The sequence below is a fragment of the Macrosteles quadrilineatus genome, unplaced genomic scaffold, assembly GCF_028750875.1.
Source record: "Macrosteles quadrilineatus isolate MER2022 unplaced genomic scaffold, UCM_ALF_1.0 Scaffold_5__1_contigs__length_97177068, whole genome shotgun sequence".
Taxonomy (NCBI): Eukaryota; Metazoa; Arthropoda; class Insecta; order Hemiptera; family Cicadellidae; genus Macrosteles; species Macrosteles quadrilineatus.
Window position 1 is genome coordinate 63,742,593 of NW_026542598.1, and position 25,746 is coordinate 63,768,338.

The 25,746-nt window shown below is 35.5% G+C and overlaps 1 protein-coding gene and 1 long non-coding RNA gene across 2 annotated transcripts in view; both read left to right on the forward strand.

Annotated features, from left to right (window-relative positions):
* The window catches only part of LOC128995652 (titin-like), an 86,467-nt gene extending 62,499 nt beyond the window's left edge, over nt 1-23,968 (forward strand). The window contains exons 15-37 of the mRNA XM_054420669.1: nt 358-466; nt 818-930; nt 1,124-1,280; nt 1,993-2,268; nt 3,213-3,324; nt 4,016-4,170; nt 4,703-4,854; nt 5,281-5,416; nt 5,667-5,911; nt 6,968-7,137; nt 7,731-7,897; nt 8,728-8,882; nt 9,645-9,774; nt 10,272-10,426; nt 10,757-10,904; nt 11,623-11,781; nt 12,164-12,304; nt 13,585-13,659; nt 19,285-19,389; nt 20,098-20,292; nt 20,920-21,125; nt 21,629-21,728; nt 23,356-23,968. Of these exons, the coding sequence (XP_054276644.1) occupies nt 358-466; nt 818-930; nt 1,124-1,280; nt 1,993-2,268; nt 3,213-3,324; nt 4,016-4,170; nt 4,703-4,854; nt 5,281-5,416; nt 5,667-5,911; nt 6,968-7,137; nt 7,731-7,897; nt 8,728-8,882; nt 9,645-9,774; nt 10,272-10,426; nt 10,757-10,904; nt 11,623-11,781; nt 12,164-12,304; nt 13,585-13,659; nt 19,285-19,389; nt 20,098-20,292; nt 20,920-21,125; nt 21,629-21,728; nt 23,356-23,558 (3,564 nt within the window). The 3' untranslated portion in view covers nt 23,559-23,968. The remainder of the gene's footprint in view (nt 1-357; nt 467-817; nt 931-1,123; nt 1,281-1,992; nt 2,269-3,212; nt 3,325-4,015; nt 4,171-4,702; nt 4,855-5,280; nt 5,417-5,666; nt 5,912-6,967; nt 7,138-7,730; nt 7,898-8,727; nt 8,883-9,644; nt 9,775-10,271; nt 10,427-10,756; nt 10,905-11,622; nt 11,782-12,163; nt 12,305-13,584; nt 13,660-19,284; nt 19,390-20,097; nt 20,293-20,919; nt 21,126-21,628; nt 21,729-23,355) is intronic.
* On the forward strand, nt 13,885-15,771 carry LOC128994760 (uncharacterized). Its single transcript, XR_008490915.1, has 2 exons — nt 13,885-15,169; nt 15,661-15,771. It is a non-coding gene; the product is annotated as an uncharacterized LOC128994760 (long non-coding RNA).
* Nucleotides 23,969-25,746: the final 1,778 nt, after the last annotated feature.

The window sequence follows — 25,746 nt, forward strand, 5'->3', positions numbered from 1 at the left end:
ATTTTAAAATATTTTTTCTACGACCCACACTCTATTTTCCCTCCTAATATCAAAAATCAAGCTCTGTATTTTTTTATAGAATTTAAGTTTAAATAAATTTTAATTAAATAGCAATGGTACGAAAATAATATTCAATTATTTTATTGACTAAAAAGATTGTCTCAACTTCACAAAACAATCAGAATCCTGACAATTGTGTGATCTCCAAAACACAATATCTTACTTCTATCTTCCTTACTATCTTTCTATCCAACCTTCCTTGGTGATGATAATTTTTTTATCACCCTGAATTATTTTAGATTATCCATTATCAACAGTTTATTTAACTAGTTTGTTGAAATTAAAATTTGTTATCAGGAGGGCCGCAGCCATCGTCTGATAATCAAGCGAGCTACCCTGCGAGACGCTGGAACATACACTTGTAGTGTCAAGGGACAGATCACCACATGTGAGGTTACGGTTCATGGTGAGTGTAATGTTTCATAAGTCTTCATCTTAAACTGTTCCCGTTTATGAGTTTTCTCTGAATTGTAATGAAATGTCTAAAGCTAATATTACTAGAAAATTGCAATATTGATGGCTTATGTTTAAAAATCCACAAGGGTCAGGTGTTCAGTTTGAATCCATTTTAATGCAAGAGGTACTTTAATTTATTTGAAAATAAGGGATTTGAGTATTTTTTTAAAGTTATTTTAAAAATCCCTCTTGTTTTCCGTTATTTTACATATGGTTCTGGTTCTGATAAATTGTGTTTGACTGTTTGTCTATTTACTAATAATGAATGTTTAAGGAAATTTACTTTTTCCTTTTATTTTAGGAATGAAACCAGACTTTGTCCGCAAATTAGAAGACTTTGAAGTGAAAGAACAAGAAGTTGCCATTCTTGAAGTAGAAGTGACATCAGAAACTGCAGACGTAGTTTGGAAGAAGGTAATATAGGTTTTTATAGTACATTTTTGTTTTTGAATAGCTTGTCACTGGGTGTAGGTTTTGTATTATTTAATTTTGGAACGTTCTAAATTAAGTTAAGTATATTTATACATATGGCACATGTGACCCTTACAGTGCTATTAATCTTAAAATCCATGTATAAATTTCAATTTTAACCAAGTTTTATTCACAGGACGGTCTTCCTGTTGAATGTATACCTGGGAAGCTAGAAGTGGAGAAGAATGGTAATGTCCGCAAATTGCTGATCCGTAGCACCTCAGTACATGATGAGGGAGAATACACCTGCTCACTAGGAGATCAGGAGTGTGCGGCGGAGGTTACTGTCATCGGTGAGTGTGTCATCTGTCTCAGTAGCAGCTCAAAAACTCAGCCGGCTCTAAAGCACACAATGGGATCCATAAAAAGCCCACAATTTGGCTAATTCACCTTGGGACACAGTCTTGCCCTGTACAATCAACCAATTGACTATAGGATGACCACTTAGAAAGCGACCTCCTCTTACATGCGAGACAAATGCTCGCGCAGGTCGCTATCTGTCCGGCCGACCTATAGTATTTTAAGGAATGATCAATGATTACCTTGGGAGTATTATGTACAGGGATAGGGATCAGCTAGTTTACCTGGTAGATAGAGTCCACATTGGCTTTGGTATCACACACAAAACACATAACACAAAACAGTAAAACTTAATATTTCATCCCTGTTAGAAGACTGGCAGTTAAGTTTCTTCCACCCTCTGATGAAGCTCTTAACAGGGACAAAATATTATGATTTACCGTTTTGTTTTATGTGTTTTGTGTGTGGTACCAAAGATAATCTGGACTCTGTCTACCAGGTAGGCTAGCTGATCCCTATCCCTGTACATAATATTTCTAATCAGCCAATTGGCTTTTCCTTAATTTCTAACCAATGATTACTTTGGCAGCTTACTCTATCGAGGTCAAACCAATACCGGTACGCTATCATGTTGACTCACAACAACTATTCTACTACCAATTAACTTAACTTTTTTGTAATTGGCTTTATATTTATCTTCTCCAGAACTGCCGCCCCAGATACACACCAACATGCAGGACGTGACGGTGACCAAGGGTGAGAAGGCAATCCTGGAGGTGGAGCTCACCAAGGGAGACGCCCTGGTCCGCTGGTTCAAGGATGACAAGGAGTTGCACTTCTCAGAACACGTGCAGCTCTCTATCGACGGCAAGAAGCAGAAGCTGAAGATCTACCAGGCGGAGACTGCGGATGCGGGGATATACTCGTGTCGCGTGGGTGACCAGCCCGACCAGGTGTCTACGGCCAGAGTCACCGTGGAAGGTAAGAAAACTTTAATTGAATTTGTATTGTTATTTGTTTAAAAAGTTGTCTATCAGGAAATATATGCTATGCATTTAAATTTGTCTTAACTTTTAGGTATCCATTTTGTAGGAATTGTATCCTCCCCATATAGATCTGTGCATCTTGAATATCTCAAAATGTCACAGAGCTGGTTTATTAATTTTTATTTTTTTTTTTACAACCGTGAAATTTCCAAGTAAAGGAGGTTAGTGCAACAAATTATGGGAAAACAAAACCAAATGTTGAACTTCTCCTCTGTGTTGCAAATGCATTGCATTTGTTTTTATTTTCATCCAAACTGATATCAGTTCAGATATCAGAAAACAACGATATTCTTAATATCCTTAACCTATCTTAACCTTCTATATTAACCTTCTTATTTGCTTGAGTTCTTAATGTTATAGTCTATTGCCCTTAGTAAAGTAAATATGGGGAAACTTGAAATTTAAACACTTCTGTGTTCACTAACCTTAAAACTTGTAATTTATATTAAAATTCAAGTTTAAGAAATCAATTTTAAAACTACCTTCCTTTTCAAAGATTAATAGGCAGGTAAAATTGGCTGCTGAATAAGAGGCTACATTTTTGTCTCCAATGCACACAAGCGTCAAGTTCACTTTCATAGAAGCCGAATTCAAAAAATTCTGTATCTAAAACACTCTCCTGCCATTCACAATTCTGCAGCCATATTTGGCAGCTGAGATTAGTAGCTTGAAAACCCCACCTTAAATTCTACTCAGTCACTGAAGTCGGTTTCGCCCGTACAATACTGACCGAGCATTTCACTAGGAGTAGCGACCAAAGGCCAAATATTGACAACTCTCCATTACAAATGCATTATAACTATAACTGACATTCCCCGTGTCTACCTTCTACAGTCACCATGATTAATACTGTAAAGTAATAAGAGAGTTGTGTTTTAGAACCGTTGGTGGAGTTCATCACCAGACTGCCTGACGTCACTACAGTACCACTCAACTCCGACGCAGTGTTCACAGTCGAGCTGTCACGCCCAGTTGAGGTTAAATGGCTTAAGTAAGTATAAACATACCTTGCTGTCCAAATAATTGTTGTCACAATGTTTTTGTCTAAAAATCACAAAATAGCACACCAAGATACCCAGTGTAAATTTTAAAAAACAATTTTTGCTACTAAAAACTCAAAAGTATAGTAATAAATAACAACCAAACATGTATTAATACATTAATGTAAAAGTCCAAAATGGACTATCTAAATATTTTTTTGTACTATAAATACATTGTTTTTAAATTATTTTAATTTCAATGCTAAACAGAGATTTGCACCAGAATTTTCTGGTATCCTACAAAAATAAAAAAAATTCTTACCAACCTTTAAACAGGGTGTAATGATGATTGTGTAATTGAATTGGCAAAGATAGAGGTCAATTGTAAGTTATTTAGCCACTATCTTTGCTAATTCAACTACGAGGTCATTTCCTGGTGACAAAAATTAACAGCACTTTGATTGGTGGGACCTACCATCAAAATTAAGCAATCTCTTAGCGAATCGATATAAGTAGTGAAACATTTTATCAAGAATATACATTATTTTACCTTGTTTTGAGAATCTTGTAAGATATTTAAGTCCTTGTTATTGTTTTGAGATATTGGGTGAACGAAAACATATCCTGTAAACGTGTTAGTCTGCTCTGAACGAATCTTCACCCTCCCAAACACATTAAAACAAGAAACGTTGTTGATTTCAGGAAAGGAAAAGAAATTAAACCATCAAATAGGTACATCATTGAGGCAGATGGGGCGGTCCACAAGCTAACCATTAAGAAGGTTACTACAGAGGACCAAACGGAGATTGCATGCACTGCCTTCAATGTTAAAACATCTTCAAAACTGAAAGTGGAAAGTAAGTATCCCAAGACGTCAAAAGTCAGGAACCAAATTTACTGTAATATATCAATAGATAACAAATTTTCATGCAAGTATGCAAGTACATTTCAATAAAGTGCAACTCCTAGAAATTTAAGTGGGGATGGTTCTCAGATCATGGGACTATGGGCTGAAATTCAAACAATCATTTTCATTACAAAAGAGGATTCGTAGTGAAAGACTTCTCTTTACGTGCATTACAGGTTGAGTTAACTCAAATTAAAAACCCAGATGAAGCAGCGCTAATTAGTTTAAGAAGGCTAGAGTTGACTTTAAGAGGATGATGCAAGAAATGAACTTTAAAGATTTGACACAGGCCACTTGGCTACAGATATTTTAAATTTAATTAGGTTAGTTGTAACCAGCTACAACTCAAATTAGTTGTAGCTGGTACCACTCCACACCAAGCTAGCCTAGGTTAGGTCTATCTCACATTTTCTAGATGAAAATTTGAAAAGATTTTATTACCGTTAATGATTCTTCATCAAATGATCTTGTTATTTTTACAGAGATCGAGATTGCTCCCAGGATCAAGGAGGCGCCCAAGGAATACAAGGTAAAGAAGGGTGAAGATGTCACGATTGAGGTCAAGTTTACAGCCTCCCCTCCTCCCACTGATGAGTGGACCGTCAACGGAACTCTCATCAAGAAAAGCAAGAAGGTCAGTGGATGTGTAGACACATAAGATTTGTCTTTAAAGAAAGCTATGGAGAACGTTTTGTCAGAGGTATAAAGAAAGGAAACCTCTCTTGTAGAGATATTTGATTCTGAAGAGTCGGAAAAGTAAAGCTTAAATTTAACTTTGTATGACCCATAGTTTTGCTGTACAAGTTTTAGGACCTGATACCAGTAAACACGTTCAGTACTTGAAAACACTCAACCAGGTCCATGCGTCTGCACGAGTTAATAAAATATAGATCTTGGCGTGTTCTACTTTACATTTGGAATAATAAAGCTACAGCAATATGTAGGTGTATATAAATCAATAATATTTTACCAAGTTGTTTAATCTTCTTTGGGTGAAGTTTTACATAGCTAATTGATGTATAAACATATTTTTTGTAATTATTTCTTATTCTTTTTACAGGTTGACTACACAATATCTGAAGAGTCAGCTTCTCTGACAATCAAGAAAGTGGAGGAGGTGGATGTCGGGTCTTACACACTTCGTCTCAAGAACACTATTGGAGAAGCGTTTGCAGAAATGACGCTGATCATTATGCGTAAGTGCACTATATGAACTAAAACAGCTAACTTCAAATTATATTTACAAATTTTTGCAAGAATAATTTTACCTTGCAGTTCTCTTAAAAAAAAGTAAAACAAATAAACTAATTATAATTCTCATGTTGTCGTCAAATTAGACACATCTGTTTTGCTTTCTTCACATTTATTTAATCAATTATATTACATACTTGCATTGAACTCCAAATCATGCTAGAACTCATGCTGTAACATGTCTGTCATGTACAGAGGTTCCCGGAGAGCCTGGTACTCCAGACATCTTGGAGGTGACTGATGACTCCGTTACACTCCACTGGAAGGCTCCGGAGCAGGACGGCAACTCCCCCATCACCAGATACATCCTGGAGTTCCATGACAAGGAGGAGTTCATGGAGTGGCATGAAGTACAAGAGACCATCACAACCACCACCCACAAAGTTACCAACTTGACTCATGATGCTGAGATCATGTTTAGAGTCTCTGCTGAGAATGAAGTGAGTCACTGCACTTTGGATATTGATAATTTTAGATGTGTTAAATAATTTAAATTGTTTAGCTACCACCAGACAGGGTTGCAACCAACCAGAATATTTTATGAAAGTTTTCTCATGACCACAACTTTTTACCTAGTTGCACCTAGATTGTAGTTTTTATTTTTCCAAAGATTATTAGTAGACGTCACATGTTTACTTTTGCTATCTAAATATGCCTAGGCAAGTCAGTGACTCAGTTGTTACAGATACTTTGGGCCCAAGTGATGTTGTGGGTTCAAATCCTGTTACCTGACAATATTTTTTATCAGTACTGTATCCCCTTGTACTGTATTGGCTAGCCACTTGCTAAGCTGGATACGTTACATGCACAGGCGTAAAGCCTATGTGGATGTGCAAATTTGAAATTAAAAGGATAAATATTGGGGCTACTGTTCAAATACCAGACATGTAAAGGGAAATTATCAAATGATCCATTAAAAGGAAACCTCTCTTCCCTACAGGGTACCAAAGTCACTTTAAAAATACTTGTATGTATGAAATTCTACCAAGGGTACATTGACTAACAATCAATCTTTGTTTTATAAATGGTTGAAATTATGCTAAACCTTGAGATGGTCACCAATTTGTAGGTTTAGATAGAGACATCTAGCTATTACAGTTTCTTTACTTGTGGAAAAAACTTTTACAATTAAATTTTAGTCAATGGGGTTTACATTATACATTTTTTGGCTCCCACAAAGAAACAAATTTTGGGTCATGGGCAATAATCTGTTTATAGATCCTCTATTAAGATTGTTCAATTGGAGTTTCCCACTTTCTGCTCAAAACCTCCGTCCCTCAATATTTTTAAGGTCAACATACTCAAGTGTGAAATCAACAATATCTAGAATGTGTTAATGCTGGTTAAATGTTTTCTCTAAGGCTAAATTATGTATTAAAGCTATGCAAGTAAAGCCATAAGCTCATGAATAAATTTCAAATTCCTTCTGCGGTAGATTGATATTTAGATAAATGCTGTCGTGCTTGTTAAATTGATGTACAACCATTTGCTCTCAGGTGGGCCGAGGACCCAAGTCTCCCAGCACTAAGTACGTAAGGATCACAACACCTGTAGCTGCAGAGCCCCCGGTGATACAGGAACACCTCCAGGACACCACAGTAGGCCTGAACCAGAACATCACTCTCCAGTGTGTAGTCGGAGGAACACCACTGCCGGAGATCAAGTGGTAAATAATCAATGGTTGTTTCAGTAGATTAAATATATTTGACAAGTTGGTTTGGAGGTCTAGGGTTATAGTATCCTCTCTCTCTCTATACCAGTAGTGTAAGGCGTGGGAATTTGTGATAAAAATTTAATAATACCTTACTTTACATTACCTTTTTAAGGTATTCTAATTTACATATTTTTATTAGACCCAGAAATAAAATAATTAAAACAATTTAAATGTTTTAATACTTCAAAATTGGAAGCAACAATAGATGAGTCATATGTTGTTGTCTGAACAAAATATGTTGTTTAGTTGATTTTTAAACTCTCACAATTTGCTTGGTGTTCAATCAATAAAATTGAAAGAATTTCTCCCTTTATATAAACTTGATAAACTTTAGATAAACTTGGCATACTATTTATTTATTTATGTTGTGTTTGATAAAAGGGCATTGACATTTCACAGATTTATATTTTTTAAGGCAACTGGTAGATATACATTTGCTAAGTTAATAAGTTTTTTAAGATCAACTCAATTATTAGTTTGTTTGATAAATTGTGATTTTATCTAATGGTGAAACAATTAAATATAACCAAACTATGCAATATCAGGTATCGCAACGGAAAGCCAATACCAAAGTCCAAGAAGATGACTTACGAGAACCGTGTGGCTACGTACAGTATGGAGAAAGCCAGTGAGAACCATGCTGGCACTTACGGCTGTAAAGCATCCAACTCGGCTGGAACTGCTGAGACGACCTGCAAACTGCTGGTACAAGGTAGGTCATCCCATCAACCCATCAGCTAGTAAATGTAAAATCCCTTCCCACACAATAAAAAAACACCTGAGACATAACTTTGTTAACTATTTTTATAGCGTCGGATCATTAAAATATATATGGCTAAGATTTTTCAGTTTTGTATTACGTTATCCCATGTATTTTTTTTTCAATTTACTGTTTGGGTAAGTTTTAGTTTTTTTTATTTTTTCCTCTACTATTGTAGTCATAGTCGTGTTGTCTTCTGACATCTTCAAGACATGTTGTCATGTCAGTATATTTTTTGTAAACAATCTTACAGCTAATGTAGTGAGCTGTGTACTGTATGTTGTATAAACATAATACAAGAGCATTAAGTTTAGAAAGTTAAAAAACAAAACACAAGTGTTGGAAAACAGTGTAGAACAGGAATTACACCATACTCTGTTTCTATCGTGTCTAGTTTAACAGTTAGAATGCAAGACTTTTCTCCTGGAAACCTACATTCAAAATCAATAAAGCTAATGGCAGGTGGTTTTTAGTTATTTGATAATATAGTGATTTGGTGATCAGTGCCTGCCTTAGACTCCAGCTCCACCAATTTAGAAAACTTTATGATAGGTCAATCACATGAAAACATTTCACATTGTTGTACTCCCTCTATGAAAACCACTTGATTATTTTCTGTTTGAATCTTTTTTTCTCTTGGAATAAAAAGTCTGTAAGAGAAAAGAAATCTTTTTATGCAAAATTCATGCTTTTGAGTCCCGTACTCAAAGCCATATTAAAACCAAGCTTTTAAAGCTTACAATCTTCAATGGCAGTCCTCTGTATGTTGTATTGTGTACCAGATGTGCCCAAGCTGGAAGTGCCCGAGGCAGTCCAAGACCAGAGACTCACCTTGGCTACCCAGTGGAAGCCCGAAGTCACATTCAGTGGCTTCCCCCGCCCAGACATTACCTGGGAGAAGGACGGGGAAACTATCATCTCGGACAAGAGAGTTAAGGTAACAGACAGAATGTATGGTGGTTGAAAACAACATTGTTGTTGGACTTAGATCACTAGTTCTTGGGGATAATTCACTGTAAATATTAGTGTTATTTTCATCCTGTAGAGTCCCGCTATTCTGAACTAACTGGGACCAAACCCTGTTCAGCTTAACAGGAATTTGGAATAAGTGTATTTCTGAAATAGTATATGATTGCAATTGCCGATGATGTTCACGATTTTGCCCCAATTGCTGGAGATGATGATAATGTCTCTGTGACTGTAAAAAATGTTCTCTATTTTACATTAGCGTTGTACTAACATAATGAAAAAGAAAATATACATTTTGAATCTTTGGTTCGGAATAGGCGGATATTTGAAATAGCGGGGTTCGGAATAGCAAAACTCTACTGTAATTGACTAGTTTGTGGTAGTTTCAACCATTGACTATGATTACCTTAAGTATAATTCCCTTCCTATTGTTGAATTTAAAACCTGCTTGATATCCTTATGCCTGTCTTTAGCTAAGGATGAGTATGTCCAATCTATGGTTCAAGCCCCTTCAAGCTATAGGTTGTATTTGTACATGTATAGATAAATATAAACAAAAACATATGTCTCCTCTTTATGCAATCTTTGTTGCATCAGAAAGACTTACAACATTCATAATCATGTGGAGACTGAAAATGTGTTTTCTTATTACGCACTACAAAATTCTTATGGGTCTTCCAATAGTGAGTGAGCTATCGCCACAGCAAATTAACTTCTCTGTTATTGGCAGATATTCATTGATGAGACAACCACCACCATTGCCATCTACAGTGTAGAGAGAGCAGATACTGGCAGATACACAGTGCGAGCCTCCAACATAGCTGGAGAAGCTACGGCAGACCTTACTCTCAGAGTCGTAGGTTAGTGTGGGTAGGGGGGCTCACCTTCCCTAGTGGGGTTAATAATTTATATAGACTTTCACATGGTCAGATAATTAATTTTACTTTTTAATAGTTTTGTAGTAGGCCTATATGAAACTAGTGGCAAATATTTCATAAGTTTATTAACATAATGTAATCTTACTTTAGAAAACTTGGATCTATTAAGAGAAGTATTCTTATTTTTTCAAACGTTCAGTAGAATATATCTTACTTCATCATCAGTGATACAGAAACCTCTATGATCACCGTCTCTTTTTATAAAGTCATATGCAATAAATATCTCTATAATTTGACTTACTATGTACCTCCTAGATTCAAAATTTTAATAATTTATTCTCTAGAAGGTGAGTATTGTTCATATAGTTCAAATATTTACTTCTCAACTTTAAACCTTACTTGTATGGTGACTGTTCTACCTTTGAGATTTAATTTACCGACCTACACTTTTATACTAAATGATTTGTTTAATATTGCAGAAAAGCCAGGCAGGCCAGAAGGTCCAGTCAAGTTTAGTAACATCACCAGTGACTCCATCACCGTGTCATGGTTGCCTCCTCTAGACAATGGAGGCTTGGATCTTACAAAGTACTTGTTGGAGAAGTGTGAGGCGACCAAGCAGATATGGACTAGGGTACGAAAAGTATATGCCTATCTACGCTAATTAAGTTGGGGTTGACTTTTCATAAAGAAAACTTTTCTTTTAATGGTTGAAAAATGTAATTATAATACAGTTAAGTGCTTTGAAAATATATTGGTTTGCAAGATACATAATTAAACAATTAATTACACAACTTAATTACTTTACATTTCCTGGTTGTCCATTGAAACATAATATGGAGGTTTTAGCTCACTTTTCTTCCGCTTAAAGTGTCCTTCTTCCTTCTGAGCTTCCTTTTATAGTTTTAGTCCTGTAAATTATCATGTGCATATGGTGTTTGAACTGTATTATTTATTGTTACAGGCAGCTGAGGTGGATGGTAAAACGACCACTCACTCTCTACAAAAGCTTATTGAGAACACAGAGTACATGTTTAGAGTGTTTGCCATCAACTCGATTGGATCATCAGAGCCTCTAACTAGTGAGGCCGTCGTTGTCCGGACTTACTTCAGTGAGTAGCCTGTAACTCACCTACAGCAGAACCTTTTGCAGCCCTAGTTTAACAGTTTGTCAGAAAAACTGTTTCTCCACCTCACATTACCATCATCAGATTATTTTTTTCTGTTTACATGCACATCAATCTCTTCTAATATTGTGTCCAAAAACATAGGCCTAACATTTTTGTTTTCTACAAAAGATATTAGAAAAGAAAAGAAATAAGTAAAATGAACAATTATTTATGAAATCAGGAAAAGTTAAAAGATTCATAAGTTATTCTAAATGGACAGGAAGAAATGGTGTTTGATTTTGGTTTTATTTGTATAATTGCTTTTGTATTGAAATTTATTTATAATTATGTTACCTTTGACGGTCGTCAATTCTTATGGTTCTACACTTTCATCATCGTAAACGATGTTGACAAGTAAGATGGAAAATTCTGCAATGAAGCAATCTAATCTTAAGTCCTCTATACTATTGTCATTGGAAATATGATAAGAGAATGATTGACAACGGTAAAAGGTAACACAACCTATTTATTTACTAGTTATTATTTTTGGTTATTTGAATCCGAGAATATATTAGGACGTCTAGTATTTTATTTTAGTCCATAACACTTTTGGTTTGATAATTTTCTATTAAACCCTAATAATGATTTAATATTCAACATTGAATACAATTTTGGTTAGTAAAACCTTTGTCCATTTTATCACCTCCAATTATCTTTTCAGACAAGCCCTCGCCGCCCCGGGGCCCGCTGGAGGCCACTGGCATGACGGAGACGTCTTGTACGATATCATGGCAGCCGCCCGAGGATGACGGGGGCACCCCAGTAATCGACTACACGGTCCATCGCAAGGACACATCCAAACGCACCTGGGAGTCACTAGGTAATTACCAATGTCTAACCAAAACTAAATTTTCTATATTTGTGGGTACAAGGGTTAGAACATTGGTTAGAAAATATTTCCACCATTTTGTGATTTTTACTTTACCTTACCTTATTTTTGTGGATTCGATCTAGGCTAGAGGTAGAGCACCTTTGGACCTTGGGCTTTGGTACCTGAGGTCCAGGGTTCAAATCCCGACAGACTCCAGTGATCTCAGCTATGTGATGATGTCGTAACCCTCTGGCCTCAGGGTAGTGTGTAAAACGGCTCTGGACTACAGCCTAGTGTCATAAGAAACTAAGGTAGACTCTAAAGAATGTTGCTTACTCCAAACATCGGTAGTATAATTTGACGATGTTAACTGTACCATAACTGTGACCAGGAACCACTACGGAACTTTCACTCAGTGTGTCAAATCTGGTGCTTAACTCTGCCTACACATTCAAGATCGTGGCTCGTAACAAAGAGGGAGACAGCGAACCCTACATCAGTGAGGACCCGATTGTGGCCGGACGCAAAATCAGTAAGTTCACTTTACATTTATTTATAAGAATGGGTAGGCTTGCGCTAAGTAGTATCTCAAAGTAAACAAATTACAACGATAAAGTGATGACAAACCTCTTAAGGCAATTCACAATAATTATTATGAAACGGTAGACTCTCTGTAGCCTGGGCGACTCAATCGGACCCTTGATTGGACAAGAAATTTGCTGGAGGTATTCTATTGGTATACATTAATGCTCACTAAGTACCTATCTAAATTAAAACCACCTATGACAATTGTATACATAAGTTCAAAAGACTTGCCAAAGTGGTTCGGTTACCATCCACACACACTTGGTGAATACATCCTTTAGAGGCTGACTGGACCATCGGAGGGCCAAATGAACTGAGACTAGACTAGAGAGAGTCTACTATAAGACTTAAGTTTTTTCAGTTCATTAAATCCTAACTTTTTTTTTGTTTTTATTTTGGTACGCTTTGATGCAAGTAACAATAATTAGTGTTTTGCTAAATAAAACTTGTCTTTACAATTTGATGTAAAAACAGTTAAACAATGGAAATAGATTTTTCTGCTTTGTAATTGATGCTTGTATAATGGCTTGTTGACACTATTCTGCTTTGGTAGTGTTATTTATTATTATATTCAGAAGCAGTAGCTTGTATTTGCCTACTTAATGCTTTGCATGGTTCTAAAGCTATGCATTTCCTGTTAATGTTATAAACCAAAGTATTTAGTGGAACCACATACCTCATTGATGAATGTAAATGTTTTTCTACACATACCTTTAATTTTTGTATTCTCCCTCATGATTAAAACAAGATCAATTGATTCTAAATTATTTGTTTGGAATCAAAACTTTTGTAGTATTTGAAGGTTAGTATTCAGTTGAATAATTTGGTATTTTTTGCTATACTTGCACCATTATTAGGTTTAAATAATTAACTAGTTATGTGGATATTCTTTAGGTTGGTTACCCAGTAGTTAAGCTGCTTTTACTTAGTTGTTACAATTCATTGGCTCTTGCTTTCCAACAACAATAATTCTTATTTTACACTCATTTTTTGTTTGCTTTTTAGTTTTTACTGTTATTTTTTACTCTTACTTGCTTGACTTTGGAAAAATATACTTTTAAAACCCATAATACAATGCAGTCTTCTTGTATCAATTCCAATATTTGTATAAGAAAACAGCAAAAACGTTAAAATAATATATTGGAAATCAAAACTTGCTCTCATGTAACGCTTATGCTTTTAATGCTTCAACTAACATGTTGTGTCTGCTTAATTTGCTGACTACAGGAATGAACGAGCTGACTGAGCAAGCTCTTTACGCTTTGCTTGGCATATACCCTCCAGTGAAACCCGGAACATATTGTAAGTTGTATTTGGTAGCTTTATGTACACAGGGGTGCCCACAAGGGGGGGCCGTGACGCAGACTGCGTCATTGAAATTCTTGGGGGGGGGCTCAAAAAATTCAAATGGGGGGGGGCTAAAGTTAATTGCAACAGTGTTCAACGTGACGAAAATCCAAAATACATTACGAAATCGCCAGATAGAAAGTGGATAATTAATGACAATAGTTATATTATTGAATTAAATTAGTTAAAATAGGATTTTAGGATAGTTTAGGATTCGTGTAGAAAGTTATTATTTAAGATTAGCAAGACGTGAGATCTTCTAAGCGAGGGAGCGCACGGGATAGCTAAACTGCTGTGATAGATAAAAGATAACGCATGGTACAGACACGTCCAGCTACACCACACAGCAGAACGCTTTGTTGACATAAAGCTCGTTAAAATACAATCAAGTAGCAAGTAGCATAGGCTACAATACTTTACACTATTGTGTATACTCGATTACCTGAGTTAATAGGGAGAGGGGGGAATGAAAAATAGGTTAATCCAATATAGTATAAAAACAGATGACAAACTCATTAAAACGCTGTAAACAGCCATTAAGTCACGATTTACATTTTTATAAACAAAATTCAATATTGCACAATCATTATTATTGTAAATTTCAAATCATTTATCTTGGTTCAGTTGTACAAACGGCAACGTTTAAAATTGTAGCTAACTCAAACTCAACTAATCACTAGCCAAACATTACATTGCTATAAATAACGTAAATATTAAAGGAACCTTTAGAAAGTGTGTTATAAGGTACTGCTCATGATAGACAGATAGGCTACCGATGCTGTATCACAGCATAGGAATTGATAGATAAGTAATAAAAAAGTGTAAAATTATATTTAGAGATAATTAAAACACTCTTAAAAAAAGAATGTAACGAGAACAATCTTGTTATTCTCTTTCTTTGTTCTTCTGTTCATTAATAGGTTTCTCTTCAATACATACACAAATTCAACAAGTCGCCATATTTAGACCTACTCATTGGCCAATCACAGCCTTCCCAGACAGCACGTGAGCTTGGACCAAACTTGGTTTTTACATATTTCTGAATTGGTATGACAAACTTGGAGTTTGGAACCCACAACAAATTTAAAACAGCTTTGGTTAAGTGAACTTGTGTGAATGCACCAAAACTAAACTTGTTTTATTTACATATATAACCTGGTTGGCCAAGTCCACAATTTAAACACCTAACCAGACCCACGACAAGCTTGTTCATGTGAGTCTAAAGTGAGCAGTGCCATATGACAAAAGAATTTTCCCTCCACCCCTACCCAGAACGCTCCTAAAACCTGTTTCTTTGTGCTGAACCACCATTTTTGTTGGATTTAGACTTCCTCACTCTCAGTTGTCAGTTCTCACTTATCTAGTTCTGGTGTTGTGAGTTACTCGTTTCGTTACTAGTTGTGAGTTTTGTTTATGGTTTTGATACCAAGACGAAGCAAAGAAGAATTAAGGGATTCCTGTAAAGGTAAGATTTAAACTCCATTGATAAAAAATATACTTGTGTTGGTTAGTCTATGATGATATAAGTAAGCTAAGTTAAGCAAACAATTAATTTCATTGCATCAAGAACCCGTAGAATTTTGTTTATAGCCTAAACCTTTTGTGCTTTAACCTTTGACATACTCAGCGCTTCACTGAATCGACAACGTCTACTGCTGAACTCAACAGAACAGTGCCAAAATTTGTGTTTAACCTTAACCATTATAGTCAATGCCTTAACCTAGTCTACAGATAAAAACAGGCCAAACCATTAGTTTACGTATAAAAGTAAAATAGTAAGAAATAAAAGTTTGATAACAATTTTAAAAACAAAGGTAAGTTAACACCCTGTGTTTGCAACACCAACAAATTCCAAATAATCAAATAACTATAATAACAAATAAAAATAATGAAAAATGATTTAAATTATAAATTTTAATAAACCAAATAATTCTAATGCAATTGTATTTTTTATAGATCTTCTGAAGCAGGCGGTGGAGTTGATGGGTTCAGAAAAGAAGTTGAAGGTGAAGTGGAAGATAGTGGGCATTGTATTTATTATATTAATAAATTGTCTTGAAATGTGAATGTCTTGCTTTCTAAACCTCATATATAACCAATATTTTTTCAAGATCACTCATAAAATAGGCTTCATTTTATCATAAATCTTTCTTGGTAAAAAATTAATTATAAGAAAAAATGTGGGCTAGCAAATGAATGGTGTGAAACAGCTTATATGTTAAATAGGTATAAATTATATTACTATTACTATAGCCTATAATAATAATAATAATTATTATTATCTCTGATCATGACAGTAATTGAAGTATATAAAACTTCGTTCGTACCAAGTTCTGAGTATGAGTCTATAGGTGTGAGCTTGTTTGCCCAAGTCTAAAATGTGCTAAAACCAATTCCAATATGAGTCTAGGCCAAGTCCAATATGAGCCTACTAAAAGCGGGCTTGGGTCTCCAAGTCCCGAACAAGTCCATAATGAGTCTGTTTAATTTATCAGTGTGAGCTTGTTTGCCCAAGTCTAAAATGTGCTAAAACCAATTCCAATATGAGTCTAAGCCAAGTCCAATATGAGCCTACTAAAATTGGGCTTGGGTCTCCAAGTCCCGAACAAGTCCATAATGAGCCTGCTTAATCCATTAGACCCATTTTGTATCCATCATTCCAAGCTTAGAGTGGGTTTGTGCCCATGAGTTCACTGTAGGTTTGGGGTTGGGACTTGGGTTGGACTTGGGGAGCCAAACCCATAACAAGTTGAACAACTGCCAACTTCGGTCTCTAAAACAAGTCAAAACCAAGCCTACAGACTTTGGTCCCTGAGTCTAAACCAGGCTTGGGAACTTGGGCCAATGGACTTGGAACAAGTTCCCAGCAAGCCCATTGTGCTGTTGGGGTTACTAAAGGTACCATGGTTATCACTCAATCACAGTGTACTAAGCATTATATCGTCATCATTCCCCAGCTGTTGTATCTGAAATCTGTTGTAACATAGCGCACAGCAGACAGAAGTGTATAACGGAGCAGACGATTGTTGGCGCAAGCGTTGTTTCCATTTCATTTTCATCAAAGGAGCTGTGATGTTTCTAAAGGGAGGGAGAGAGGATCGTTATATCGAGAAAGACGCTGACAATTCGTTATGGATATTCTGGCAATAAAAAATTCCTTAAATTGAGGTGACTTATAAAACTCTAATTTTATTTATATAGAAAGATAAGTTTTCCAGTCCTGTACAACACTGATTCACGGTCTTTTCCCTGTAATCAAATTCAAGTACAACTTGATACACACAGAATCTCTGGTTCCCGACCTGGATGATGGCTAGTTATTTAATTTAATTTACAGTTACATATAGTACTCGTGATAAATCAAACCCGTTATGTAAGCCAAAGCCACACGGTTATTAATCTCACTTGGTTTTGGATTTGCTTACAAACGTGATCGGAAATGGTTAGGGCCTACACAGTATTCTTAAAGAACATTTATGTAAACATATCAGTGACAGCTAGGAAAAGAATCTTTATCAAAACAGCTGTTCGTAATTTCATATACAGGGTGACAAAAAAGTCTGGAAACGGTCCTAATATCTTTTTAACTAAATTCGTTAGAAAATTCAAACATTTTACATCAAATTATATGTATGAAAACTACTTTTTGCAATCATTGCCATTATTTGACCTTCACCAGGGGACGGCCCACGAGGAGTAGGTACATAATCTTATGTACATCATTTTAAAGGTCTGGTCAAGTGGAGTTCATTGCCGGAAACCGCGTCCAAAAAGGTTCATCCGTTACAAAATGGCAGCTGTCCAAAGTTCTTGTGAAATATACCTGCACAGGCCTTAGTATGGGCAAATACTCGTATTAAACATTAGTTTGAGAGCTTAAACTGTATTTTAAAGTCAACTAGCTCATAGAATAATAGTATTCAATCTTCAAAACAAATTTAACCGGGTTTCAGATTTCCCTGCTAATGTTGACTATGAGTATTTACCAATACTAAGGCCTCTGCAGGTATATTCCGCAACAACTTTGAACTGCCGCCATTTTGTAACAGATGAACCTTTTTTGACGCGGTTTTCGGCAATGAACTCCACTTGACCAGACCTTTAAAATGATGTGCATATCAACCTATGCTTACATTAAAGATTGTGTACCTACTCCTCGTGGGCCGTCCCCTGGTGAAGGTCAAATAATGGCAATGATTGCAAAAAGTAGTTTTCATACATATAAGTTGATGTAAAAGGTTTGAATTTTCTAACGAATTTAGTTAAAAAGATATTAAACCGTTTCCAGACTTTTTTGTCACCCTGTATAACGTGTTCTCTTAACAGATTATTAGTATTTCATAAATTAATGACGTATGTAGTAAACATGGAGAAAATAAACTAGAAAAATCACACAAAATTGTATTTTTGATCGTCCGTTATTTTATTTCCAAAATAGTGATGTCATATTTTAATGGCATAAGGACTCTCTCGCCAATCCTGTGGATACATTTAAACCATTAGAATCATAATCGGTACTCTAGTTTTCTTTAGAGTAGGCCATGAGTAGGCTGCATAAAATGCCTTCTGGGCCGTGACAGACGGACATAAATGGAGATAAGACATGTTTCAACTTCTTCAATGTATAAAACATAAATAACCCAAAATATGTATAATTCTGAACAATGTACAGACAAAACTATAACTTTATTGATATAGATTAACTGGGTTTGAATTTTAAATATCTGAAAAAAATTATAAAACTTCTTTTATAGTTTTACAAATAGTGCTGGGCGGGGGAATAATGTTTCTCATTTGTTGTGTACATCATTTATGGGGGGGGGGGGCTGTTGCTCAATTGGGGGGGGGGTGCGTCATGAGTCTAGGGGGGGATGGGCACCCCTGATGTACAAGGGCTGATCATAAAAGTAACAGACATTTTAGTCTAGCTTGTCAGTAGAAGAGGCCAGTGCCATCATCTTAGAGCTACATTCAATACCTGTCTAGCTGTTGTAGTCTGTGGACCATAATACTTTTATTTCAATTTGTGTTTTGGTTTAATCGATGTTCACTATGAATTATGAAGCTATGTAAGTAAGCCTAATCGTGTAACTAATGAACTGGTAGCAAAAGTCAGCATGAAATCTGTGAAGATGACGTTTGACAGTTATGAATCTCTTTGAGTATTTCCCAAAACATTCACTTAGTTTAGATCATGGAACAATAGTTCAGATGTGATGTGTTGCATTGTTACATGACTTAAAATGGTACATTAATCTTCATATTTTTGGGTTTAGCAAAATTTACTAACTCAGGCTCATCATAAAATAACCATAATAATATATCCTCGTGAGCTATAACTTGAAATGGATTCTATTACATGACAATTTCAGACCTAACTGGTTTCAATTTTCCTTGTTTTTAAATAAATATGGGGTCACGCTCATGATATAAATATAAAAAGTTGTATTTTCATTTGTAAAAGTGGTTTATTTGCCTTCATTATCTTAAAGTCAAAATTACATATTGATGATTTCCCCAACCCCATAAACATTTCATTGTATATATTTTTTGAGTGCTAACATTGATATTGTGTCTTAGCACCTCCATCTGCTCCGCTTAATTTCAATGCCATCGACATCACCAGCAAGAGTGTTACCCTACAATGGCAGCCTCCGGCCAGCACTGGCGGAACTGAGCTCACCGGTAAGAATAAATTCTTAAAAAAGATTACTTTTTTTTACATTCGAGCAATATACATATTTATAGTCGGCATTGCCATTTCTTAAGATTGTCGTAGCCAACAACCACATTATACGAAATTGGGTGCAAGGAGTTAGAACATTTTTAAATAAAATGTTAGAAAAGAAAACCATGTGCTGTGAACCTCAATTAATTCTTATGTTGTATACAGAGGACCATAACTTCAGAACCTAAGTTGTAGTTTCAACCTTTATTTTAGGGTGTGAAGTAAGCAAATATACAATTGTAGAAATAATTTTGACATTTCAGGTTGGACTTTACTTTATATAAGTCTTTCAGCTCCCAATAAAATATATATTCTTTGTTTTAGCATACCTAAAGTAATATTATTTATTTTTAGGGAGAGAAGATTATTAGAATTTCATAAAAACATTTATGAATTACATTATGGGTTTGTACTTATAAAACATTAATTTGTATATTGCATAAAACACTGAAATGGAACAACCTGCATAATTAAGAGAAAGACAACTCAACACTGTGATTTTGATCATTTCTTAATTGGTTCAACTTCCAGGGCAGATAAGATAACCTTTTAAATGTATCATTTTGTTATCTCCTTATTAGTATTTCATTTTTGAATTTACCCTGCAATGTACTTGAGATTTGTCGTCTTTTTTAAGCTGACAAATGTGTTGTATTTTGTTGCAGGATACATAATTGAAAAGCAGTACGGCAACAGCAAGAAGTGGTCCAAGGTGGTGACTTTGGACCCTGGACATCTGCAATATTGTGTTGAGAATCTGAAGGAGAAGTCGGAGTTGTACTTCAGGATCTACGCTGAGAACATGATTGGGCTCAGTACTGCGGCAGCAACCAGCGTCATCAGCCTGCAGACTCATGCCAGTGAGTACAACTACCAGAACGTAGAAAAACCTTTTGGAAGGTAATCCAACCTGTTGGAATCAGATTACCACGTTGGACTTCCCTCCTGGAGGTGGTACTTCCTTCTGGTTGAAAACCTGTCAATCACCAAAAGACTTTAATTTTGTGAAAATACTGTGAGGTAGTTTGGAGAAGTCAGCGACGCTACCCAATAGAACCATAAATTGATTGGCCATTTAGGCAAAAAAGCCCCCTCTTAAAGCATGTCTTCAAAAGGTCATGTTATAATACAAACTTTTTATCAATTACTACCACCTCCTCCAAAATTCTTAAACTTATCCATTATTTTCTAAGAGTTAATTGTGCAGAGTTTTAAGCTTTTAAGATACACTTTTAACTTAGTAATAATTACCGTCTAGTATGTATGCTAACAATAAGGAATTGATGCTTCAATTATCATCATGCTTTAATTATAACACAACATTAACAGGTTGCACAAGGCCACGAAAAAAGAGGAGTGTGGCCGCTAATCTCGAAACTTTTTATTATGTTCACTGCCATTTTACACAAAAACCTACCACAGAAGTATGACAATGTGATGGGAGGAAAATTGTGACTAGCTTTAATGTGATTTCTTTTGTCCAACAGCTGTTCCCTCTCCACCAACAGATCCATTGGAGATCCGCAGTTTGGGTCCGAACTCCATCATCGTAGAGTGGGGCGTGCCCGAGACAGATGGAGGGGCGCCGCTGGAGGGGTACAAGATTGCCATCCGCGACGTCAAGAAGACCATGTGGATGGAAGTGGGTCAGGTGTCTGCGGAAGTGCAGAAACTCACCATCAAAGACTTGCAAGTAAGAGTTACGCAGTGGTGTAACGGGGTGGAAACTCGGTTCCCATGCGTTTTTTCCAAGAATTCTATGTATTTTAATATAATTTTTTTTTATGTATTATGGTTAGACCATACAAATATACAAACATACAAACATACATTGGATTTTATATATGTACCTCTGAGGTGATACTAAGCCTGTGATTGCACTAAGCATTTTTCTAGTAGATCTGAATGGCGATATTAAGACAACTTAAAATATTATCCGATATCAATGAAATTTAGTACAGACTGTAAAGGCTTTCTAGCAAAGTTTTTTTTCTACTGTACATGACTATAAAAAATTATCAAAAAAATTATAACAACTTATATTATTAAACTGTAAATAAACTACTTTGACTGTACAAACAAACTGCAATATTTAGAATTATACTGTATCTTTTATAATTTTGATTCAATTTGCCATTCATTCATTTTTATATCAACCTTAACAATGTACACTATATATATTGTCTTTTTATCTAGGAAAACCATGAGTACTTGGTTAGAATCTTTGCTCGCAATGAAGTAGGCCTCAGTGATCCTCTGGAATCGGATGAACCGTTCCTGGTCAAGAAGCCTACAGGTATGGAACTGTGTCTAAGGTCTTTTAGGAAAATAAACAACAATGATCATTTATCAGGATATCAGATCAAAACATTTCTATAGATCAAATTTTATGCAAATATAGATTTTATAAAAAACAACAGTTATAAAACTGAACGCAATAGACCAATAAAATAAAATATATTGCAGAAAACCACTTCAAGGTAAATACAGTAGAACCTCTTTAATCCGAACTAATTGGGACCATGGGTAGTTCGGACAATTGAATAGTTCGGATTACAGAACATATTGTTGTTTTTACATAACAATAGCTAAAACATGGCTAAAATTGATCAACATTATTTTGGGAAAAGTGAAAAAATGTTTTATAAAGTAAAATACAGTGTTTATTTAATACAGTAGTTAACATGGTGAATAAACAGTACTGTAAATAAAATACAGTATACAATAAAGAACTGCTGTACTGTGTATAGAGTACAGGAATGAGGGGTTCGGATTAGTGGACGTTACATCAAAATGTGAGATTTTATACTCGCAAAAATTGTCTGATAATCATGAGTATGAAAATATTTTAAATACAATTCTTCGTCAATCCTTTGTGGTAATTGGTAATTTATACAATTTTGTTTTGACAATAAAATCACATGAATATGTATGTTTAGTAAAGGTCCTGGGAGCAAAAAAAAAAGTATTCAGAGGTATTTTGAAGTGGTGATAAAAGTTTTGGAAATTGTCGTCTAAAGCCCCCCATACACGGGCGAGCATGTTCGCGAGCCTGTTGGCGGACACGCTCGCGAACATGCGAACAGTCCGACGAGCCGAGCACCGAGCCCAACATGCTCGCCGGTACGAAGGCTTGCAGAGCTCACACACGGGCGAGCATGTTCGCCCCCAACACCGTCACGAACATGCTCGCGAACATGTTTGCCCGTGTATGGGGGGCTTTACTTTTTATTTTTACAATTAATTGTGCAGCCTACTTAAAAAAACAATTTATGTCATGCAGGCTGACCTCAGTTTGCTTAGCTACTTTATTTACAACAATAATATTACACTTGGTAAAATAAAATATTCGTTCAACAATATACATTTCTTTTAAACTTTTTTTATTGTTAACTATTAACTAAGATTAGTAACAGGTTACAGTTAGGCCTATTACCTTTTAGCCCTTATTTTATGTTGAATTCAATTACATATTTTTATTCATTGTTGAATTTAAATTTAATCACAGAGAAGTAATTCACAGAAGAGACTCAATGATACACTTATTTGGTGTCTAGCACTAGTCACCGGTGTCTAGGGCAAAGCCCAACACTCTCTTGCCATTATATACTACAACGACAACGGTAGACGAAGACCCTGGAAGATAGGATTTCCGTACATGTTTGCCTTTCAGGCTCATCCTTGCATGTCACAAATATATTTCCGGCAACAACATAGGTACTGGAGCTGAAAGCGCACGGATAAGTGAGTTTTCTCTGTACCTTACTTCTCTGCGATTTAATCAAACATGAACATGATGTTTGCATACATCATATACAATTTTTCGTTATGTGTCAATAAATCATTGTCATTAGATTTAAATTTGCAAACCTGTTAGCTTTTTTGAGTTGAAGTTTGAAGTACAATGTGAGTGATGTTTGTAGGTATGGAGGAGGCCGATGTGGAAGAGCGTAGTTTGTTGGAGAAGGACACACCGTCACTCAGTTTCAGTACAGAGAACACCTCCTCGTGGATGCGAGAGGCAGGCATGGATGCCGACATCCACTGCTACGCCAAGGGCTCGTTGCTCCGCCGCAGCGAGTACTTCTTCCGCATCTGGTATTACGCTAAGCATTTGTTCAAGTAGATCCAAATGACGCTACCGAGACAGCATTCCCTGAGCTGACTCGATACCGACATTACTACTTTAAGGACCAAGACTGAATGTATACAGAATTTTTGATATTGTACATTTCCCTTGTTTATATATATTGTTAATTATACGTGACCACGAAGATGTCATAGCCACGTAACTTGACGAGTCATTAGCTTTAAGTAATTTTTAACGAACCTGTGATAAAACATGTTTAGTCATGTCAGTCACTATAGACTATGTTGTTGAATTTATCATTTTTGAATGTAACTTTGCTCTAGTGTGTTTTGTTTTGAACCAACAGGTTATTTCGATAACAGGGAGAAAATATAGGTGCAATAAAAAAATTGTTGTCGATTTTATCTGTTGAAATGTTCGGAAAATAAAGATATGTTATGATTTAATTGTATTGTTTCCTTTACATTTTATTCCATTTCATTTTCAAAGGATAAAGCATGTTAGTTTTAATAACTTTTTAGAGTTGTTTATTATAGCAGGGTTGCAGAGTGGGTATGGTGCTTAGTAATCTAGAGGTCGCTGATCGATCCTGAGAGAAGTCATTAGCTCGTTGATGGTTCAAAACTGGACTCAGCTGTCCACTATCATTGGCAGAATGATCCCTGGATAAGAAACAACTGACCTTTGTCAGTAACAAAGCTACACATACCATCTCATTCATATTAACACCAAGTGTGCGTCACTATCTTGTATTGAATTATTTCCTGAATTCTAAAGAGCACAATTTATGTTATGTGGTTTAGTAGTTCATTCCTTGTAGTGTCAAGATTAAATTAAAATATCCATTTTCTGGCCAAATATCCATTAACTTATTGAACAACAGTCCACATATATTTACAGTACTAGTGATCTTTGGTTGCTTTGTTAATGGACGCACAACAATGTATTTTCACTATATTGGTTATAACATAAAATGAATGTCACATTGCAACAAACTAGTATAAATTTAAACTTTATTAAACATCAAAGTTCTAAAGTGCTGTCTGTCTTCATTCCATGAGTTCACTGCTATATTGATATAGGAATCAAAAATCATGGGATCAAGAGCTAGCAAAATTTTACTGCCTTGGTAAGACACTTTTACTAAAAAAAAGTAGGGCTTGGTAAAGTCATTAATCAAATTACCAACTCTGACAGCTTGGACCACGTACCTTGCCATAAAAAACATACAAGTTCACAGATCAGTGGAGGAGTTAAAAGTTTTAATAAAGGGAGGCAGCCCTAAGGATGGACCACCCTTTATATAGTCATGAAGAGTTTTCAAACACCTAGTCCAAATATTTCTTTAAAAAAGTCTAATATAGGACTCAAAATGTCATTATAGAGTCCTACAGGAACTCTAGAATAACACTTCAAATATCAAATGTCATTCAAAATGTGCTACACCTACACGTTTTTCAAGGTACAGTCCACTCTTGGTAATTCAAACACTTGATAATTCAAAACTTTCGATAATTCAAAATGAAGGCTCAGTCCCTAGAGAATCTCTCAATATTTCAAATTTTTACCATGCATTTTGATACACTCGGTATTTCAAAGTCCAAATAGAGGGCAGGTCAATATGTAACACGCAGTAATTCGAAGTTTTGTCGGAAAAACACTCTATAATTCGAAGTAACTCAGTAATTCGAAGTTTCGTTGGTTAACACTATAATTCGAAGTCATGCTGTAATTAGAAGTTTCGTCGAAAAAACATTCTATAAATCAAAGTCACGCAGTAATTCGAAGTTTAGTCGGCAAAATACTCTATAACTCAAAGTGATCTCTTCCTGTTATAACAGGAAACTATACAGTACAGTACATCCTGTTCCCATGGTAGGCTAGTGTTGGACGTTTTGATGTTTGTTTAGTTAGAGCAGTAGTCTGAGTTAGTTCGCTGACTTGTTTTTCTAAGTTTTCAATCCGATCACTAGATTGCGCGACATCTCCTTGAGCACAAACGTAGTTGTCGACAGCTGATGGTTCAGCTATTTGGCAAAATATATAGCGCCATAGATTAAAAGAAGTAGATATACATGTCTATACTCCTTTTATCTATGATAGCGCTAAATAACAGATTTCTTTGCAACTACAGTAACTGAAAAATAAGCCGTTGATTGTTTAAAAGTGTACTAAAATACTGTATGATGTTTTATCGTAACGTGCTGTACCTTTGTATGTATTA